This window comes from Tasmannia lanceolata, unplaced genomic scaffold (assembly GCF_043159265.1).
Source record: "Tasmannia lanceolata isolate RefF3 unplaced genomic scaffold, GAP_Taslan_0.1 ptg000037l, whole genome shotgun sequence".
Taxonomy (NCBI): domain Eukaryota; kingdom Viridiplantae; phylum Streptophyta; class Magnoliopsida; order Canellales; family Winteraceae; genus Tasmannia; species Tasmannia lanceolata.
In genome coordinates this window covers 34,608,395-34,614,958 of record NW_027518714.1, presented here as the reverse complement: position 1 = coordinate 34,614,958, position 6,564 = coordinate 34,608,395, and the positions used below count along the sequence as shown (strand labels likewise).

The following is a 6,564-nucleotide window of genomic DNA, read 5'->3' as shown; positions in this document are numbered from 1 at the left end:
TTAATTCAATATCCTCTATCAACTAAATCTAAGATTCAATACCATCTCATCCTCTTCTACAAACTTGGCTAAAAGCTTCTTTACACCACATCTAAGATTTTCTATGTTTAAAAGTTGGATGTTTTATAAACTTTCTAAAATAAGAAACTTTGTAATTTTTCAATCTCCATCCTTCATCAACTAAATCTATGATTCAATACCATCTAATCCTCATCTCAAAACTTAGCTAAAAGCACTTCGACGCCTTATCTAGGGTTTACAAAAATGCAAAAGATTGATATTTATAAAGTTTCAAAAATAAGAAACTTTTTATTTCTTCAATCTCTATCATTCAGCAACTAAATCTAAGATTCAATACCCTCTCATCCTAATCTGAAAACTTGGCAAAAAACTCCTTGACACTATCTCTAGAGTTTCTTATGTCCAAAAGATGGATGTTTTATAAAGTTTCTAAAATAAGAAGCTTTCTGTTTTTTCAATCTCCATCCTTCATCAGCTAAATCTAAGATTCAATACCATCTCATCATCAATCATAAACTTGGTTAAAAGCTCATTGACACCATCTCTAGGGTCAGCTATGTCTAAACGCTGCATGTTATATAAACTTTTTATTTTTTCAATGTCCATCCTTTATAAAAAAAATCCAAGATCCAATACCATTACATCCTCATCTCAAAACTTAACTGAAAGCTCCTTAACACCATCTCTAGGATTTCCTTTATAAAGTTTCTAAAACAAGAAACTCTCTACTTTTTTAATCTCCATCTTCCATCAACTAAATCTAAGATTTAAAACCATCTCATCATCATCCCAAAACTTGGCTAAAAGCTCTTGGACACCATCTCCAGGGTCTCTTATGTCTAAAAGATCGATGTTTTAGAGTTTCTAAAATAAGAAACTTTCTATTTTTTAATTCAATATCCTCTATCAACTAAATCTAAGATTCAATACCATCTCATCCTCTTCTACAAACTTGGCTAGAAACTTCTTTACACCACATCTAGGGATATTAACACTGCGCTCCAATGCAAGCTCTTGTGGGGGCTTCTCCAGGATAATAATTCATTATGGGCCTCTTGGATCAAAGCAAAGTATCTGAAAAACAAGAACATATGGACTGTTGGGATACCATCAAAGCCATCGTGGGCTTTATAGAAGTATTTTAAATGCTAGGGAGATAATCAGAGGAAATATTTGCTATATTGTTGGAAATGAATCAGAGATTGATGTGTGGAACCAACCATGGCACCCGGCTGGGTCACTTGACAAATTGATCTTGAGATCAAGAGTTGATCACTCTCTCTCCTCCATCAAAAAGCTTGACGCCATTCATCACCTGGACTGCTGGCACCCCTTACTAGATAACGTGTCACTTCGCAGGGAAAAAGCAATCTTGATTAAAGCGCTATTTCATGAAGACCCGAAGAACAGAGCAGTGTGGATGCCTTCAGTGGACGGAAATTTTTCGGTAAAAAGCGCCTGGTCTGAAATCAGAAAGATGCATGCTAGTGTGAATTGGGCTTCTACTCTATGGTTTAGTGGTCATGTTCCTAGGCATGCTCTAATGGCTTGGAAGGCCCTTCATCTTAAGCTCCTTACCAGAGATCACATCATATTCAGAAACTCGTCCATCGATGAAAGATGCCCTCTCTGCCATTCTGAAAAAGAATCCATCGATCACCTTTTCTTTCGCTGTGGTTATTCTGCTTGGATTTGGAAATCCATCCTCAGGCTTTGTGGGTTTCATCGATCACTGAAACGAACTCTCAGGGCAGAGGAAGAGTGGATCCGCACCCAGTGGAGAGGCAAGGGTCAGAGTGCAGTAATCATCAGAGTTGCCTTTGCTGCTTCTATCTACAGATTGTGGAAAGAGCGTAATCGCAGAATTTTTGATAAAAAATTCAACCACAAAAGTGTGGTTCTTCAACAAATTTTAGATGATGTCAAGCTGAAAGTGCGAAGCCTCAACGTTTTTTATGATAGTGACGACCGAAAAATCCGGATGGCTAGTAACTTCGGCCTAAAATGCATCCGGAAGCTTAAACAGAATAAGTTCTGCAGATGGATTCCTCCAATTTGAGGGGAATACAAGCTCAACACCGATGCGTCCTTATCAGATGAAGGGGGAGGACTTGGGGGAACTCTTAGGGACTCGAATGGAGAGGTTCTTCATTGTTTCTCTGTGAACACTCAAAAGGACGAGATCTTCTCTCTGGAAATTAAGGCTATTTGCATTGGGGTGGAAGTGGCAAAAAGACTGGGGATCACACATCTGTGGATTGAAGCCGACTCAAATTTCGCCGTAAATTCCTTTGCAAAGCTCTCTGACCCGCCATGGAAGAATCTTTCTGAGATCAGTAAGTGTTGGAAATTTTTGAACACTATAGACTGGAAGATAACTCATATATGGAGAGAAGCAAATTCTGTGGCTGATCTTCTTTCAAAAAGGGACTACCCCTGTAAGAGTCTGAATATTCCTCTTCAATGTATTCCGAATTATCTGAGGGATTCCATAAGTAGAGATATATCTGGGGAGATGTATTTACGTTTGTAATGTTTTTTTGACTTTCCCTTATTGTTGAGCTCACGCTCTTGTTTGGCTCATGGAGCCCGAGCCATTGAGTTAGTTGTCCTTTGACAACTTCTCCTCCTTTCATGTAATTTTCTTTTTGGTTCAATATATCTGGTGGGGGTCTTGCCCAACCCCAGCTTAACCATCAAAAAAAAAAAAAATCTAGGGTGTTCTATGTCTAAAACATGGATGTTTTATAAAGTTTCTAAAATAAGAAACTTTGTAATTTTTCAATCTCCATCCTTCAACAACTAAAATCTAAGATTCAATACCCTCTCATCCTAATCTTAAAACTTGGCAAAAAACTCCTTGACACCATCTCTAGGGTTTCTTATGTCCAAAAGATGGATGTTTTCTAAATTTTCTAAAATAAGAAGCTTTCTATTTTTTCAATCTCCATCCTTTATCAGCTAAATCTAAGAATCAATACCCTCTGATTCTCAACTCAAAACGTGGCTAGAAGTTGGTTGACATCATCTCTAGGGTTTCAATAGCGTAAAAGGTGGACCTTCATCAACTAAATCTAAGTTTCAATACCATCTCATCCTCACCTCAAAACATGGCTAAAAGCTCATTGACACCATCTCTAGGGTCTCCTATGGCTAAAATTTGATGTTTTTCTATTTTTTCAATCTTCTTACTTTATCAACTAAATCTAAGATTCAATACCATCTCGTCCTGATATCAAAACTTGGCAAAAAGCTTAATAACACTATCTCGAGGATTTCCTACGTCTAAAAGATTGATGTTTTATAAAGTTTCTAAAATAATAAACTTTCTATTTCTTCAATCTCCAACCTTCATCAACTAAATCTAAGATTCAATACCATCTAATCCTCATCTCAAAATGTTGCTAAAAAGCTCTTTGACACCATCTCTAGGGTTTACTAAGTATAAAAGTTTGATGTTTTACAAGGTTTCTAAAATGGGAAACTTTTTTTTCTTTCAATCGCATTCAGCAACTAAATCTAAGATTCAGTACCCTCTCATTCTCATATCAAAACTTTGCTAAAAGCTCCTTGACACCATCTCTCGTGTTTCCAATGTCTCAAAGATAGATGTTTTATAAAGTTTCTAAAATAAGAAATTTTCTATTTTTTCAATCTCCATCCTTCATCAGCCAAATCTAAGATTCAATTCCATCTCATCATTAATCCAAAACTTGGCAAAAAGCTCATTGACACCATCTCTAGGGTCAGCTATGTCCAAACGATGGATGTTATATAAACTTTCTATTTTTTCAATCTCCATCCTTTATCAACAAAATCCAAGATCCAATACCATCACATCCTCATCTCAAAACTTGACTGAAAGCTCCTTAACACCATCTCTAGGATTTCCTTGTCCAAAAGATGGATATTTTATAAAGTTTCTAAAACAAGAAACTTTCTACTTTTTCAATCTCCATCTTTCATCAACTAAATCTAAGATTTAAAACCATCTCATCACCATCCCAAAACTTTGCTAAAAGCTCTTTGACACCATCTCTAGGGTCTCTTATGTCTAAAAGATGGATGTTTTAGAGTTTCTAAAATAAGAAACTTTCTATTTTTAAATTGAATATCCTCTATCACCTAAATCTAAGATTCAATACCATCTCATCCTCTTCTACAAACTTGGCTAAAAGCTTCTTTACACCACATCTAGGGTTTTCTATGTCTAAAAGATGGATATTTTATAAAGTTTCTAAAATAAGAAACTTTGTAATTTTTCAATCTCCATCCTTCATCAACTAAATCTATGATTCAATACCATCTAATCCTCATCTCAAAACTTAGCTAAAAGCACTTCGACACCATATCTAGGGTTTACAAAAAGTAAAAGATTGATATTTATAAAGTTTCTAAAATAAGAAACTTTTTATTTCTTCAATCTCTATCCTTCAGCAACTAAATCTAAGATTCAATACGCTCTCATCCTAATCTTTAAACTTGGCAAAAAACTCCTTCACACCATCTCTAGGGTTTCTTATGTCCAAAAGATGGATGTTTTCTAAAGTTTCTAAAATAAGAAGCTTTCTATTTTTTCAATCTCCATCCTTTGCTTCCTGCAGTCCCACCGAGGTGATCAGTGTAGTGGAGAATAGTGGGTGTGGTGGGGCTTTCTGTTCCCCCATCCATGGGAGTTGTATCTCTTTGGTTCTTATTTTGGCGCTTTGTCTCTGTTGCCCTTCTGGGCCCCCTTTGTAATTCTCTCATTTTTGTCTTAATATATCCGGTCGGGGTCTGCCTAACCCCAGCTTACCAATCAAAAAAAAAAATCCTTTGTCGGCTAAATCTCATATTCAATACCCTCTGATTCTCAACCAAAAATGTGGCTAGAACTTGGTTGGCATCATCTCTAGGGTTTCAATAGCATAAAAGGTGGTCCTTCATCAACTAAATCTAAGTTTCAATATCATCTCATCCTCACCTCAAAACATGGCTAAAAGCTCCTTGACACCATCTCTAGGGTCTCCTATAGCTAAAAATTGATGTTTTGAAAAGTTTCTAAAATAAGAAACTTTCTATTTTTTCAATCTTCTTACTTTATCAACTAAATCTAAGAACCAATTCCATCTCGTCCGGATATCAAAACTTGGCAAAAAGCTTAATAACACTATCTAGAGGATTTCCCACGTCTAAAAGATTGATGTTTTATAAAGTTTCTAAAATAATAAACTTTCTATTTCTTCAATCTCCATCCTTCATCAGCTAAATCTAATATTCAATACCATCTAATCCTCATCTCAAAATGTTGCTAAAAAACTCTTTGACACAATCTCTAGGGTTTACTAAGTATAAAAGTTTGATGTTTTATAAGATTTCTAAAATGGAAAACTTTTTTTTCTTTCAATCGCATTCAGCAACTAAATCTAAGATTCAGTACCCTCTCATTCTCATATCAAAACTTTGCTAAAAGCTCCTTGACACCATCTCTCGTGTTTCCAATGTCTCAAATATGGATGTTTTATAAAGTTTCTAAAATAAGAAACTTTCTATTTTTTCAATCTCCATCCTTCATCAGCCAAATCTAAGATTCAATTCCATCTCATCATTAATTCAAAACTTGGCAAAAAGCTCATTGACACCATCTCTAGGGCCAGCTATGTCCAAACGATAGATGTTATATAAACTTTCTATTTTTTCAATCTCCATCCTTTATCAACAAAATTCAAGATCCAATACCATCACATCCTCATCTCAAAACTTGACTGAAAGCTCCTTAACACCATCTCTAGGATTTCCTATGTCCAAAAGATGGATATTTTATAAAGTTTCTAGAACAAGAAACTTTCTACGTTTTAAATCTCCATCTTTCATCAACTAAATCTAAGATTTAAAACCATCTCATCATCATCCCAAAACTTTGCTAAAAGCTCTTTGACACCATCTCTAGGGTCTCTTATGTCTAAAAGATGGATGTTTTAGAGTTTCTAAAATAAGAAACTTTTTATTTTTAAATTCAATATCCTCTATCACCTAAATCTAAGATTCAATACCATCTCATCCTCTTCTACAAACTTGGCTAAAAGCTTCTTTACACCACATATAGGGTTTTCTATGTCTAAAAGATGGATATTTTATAAAGTTTCTAAAATAAGAAACTTTGTAATTTTTCAATCTCCATCCTTCATCAACTAAATCTATGATTCAATACCATCTAATCCTCATGTCAAAACTTAGCTAAAAGCACTTTGACACCATATGTAGGGTTTACAAATAGTAAAAGATTGATATTTATAAAGTTTCTAAAATAAGAAACTTTTTATTTCTTCAATCTCTATCTTTCAGCAACTAAATCTAAGATTCAATACGCTCTCATCCTAATCTTTAAACTTGGCAAAAAACTCCTTCACACTATCTCTAGGGTTTCTTATGTCCAAACGATGGATGTTTTCTAAAGTTTCTAAAATAAGAAGCTTTCTATTTTTTCAATCTCCATCCTTCATAAGCTAAATCTCAGATTCAATACCCTCTGATTCTCAACTCAAAACGTGGCTAGAAGTTGGT

General features: G+C 34.9%; 1 protein-coding gene across 1 annotated transcript; it reads left to right on the top strand.

Annotated features, from left to right (window-relative positions):
• The first annotated feature begins 1,498 nt into the window (after window positions 1-1,498).
• LOC143861420 (uncharacterized) lies at window positions 1,499-2,554 on the top strand. Its single transcript, XM_077372346.1, has 2 exons — window positions 1,499-2,009; window positions 2,082-2,554. The coding sequence occupies exons 1-2, from the start codon at window positions 1,499-1,501 to the stop codon at window positions 2,552-2,554; spliced, it is 984 nt and encodes a 327-aa protein (XP_077228461.1).
• The last annotated feature ends 4,010 nt before the right edge of the window (window positions 2,555-6,564 follow it).

What these genes read in the sequence shown, in the direction of transcription:
- LOC143861420 (XM_077372346.1), top strand. Translation starts at nt 1,499, where the DNA reads ATGCATGCTAGTGTGAATTGGGCTTCTACTCTATGGTTTAGTGGTCAT. An exon ending in CCGAAAAATCCGGATGGCTA is followed by an intron (nt 2,010 to 2,081) that starts GTAACTTCGGCC and finishes CTCCAATTTGAG; the next exon opens with GGGAATACAAGCTCAACACC.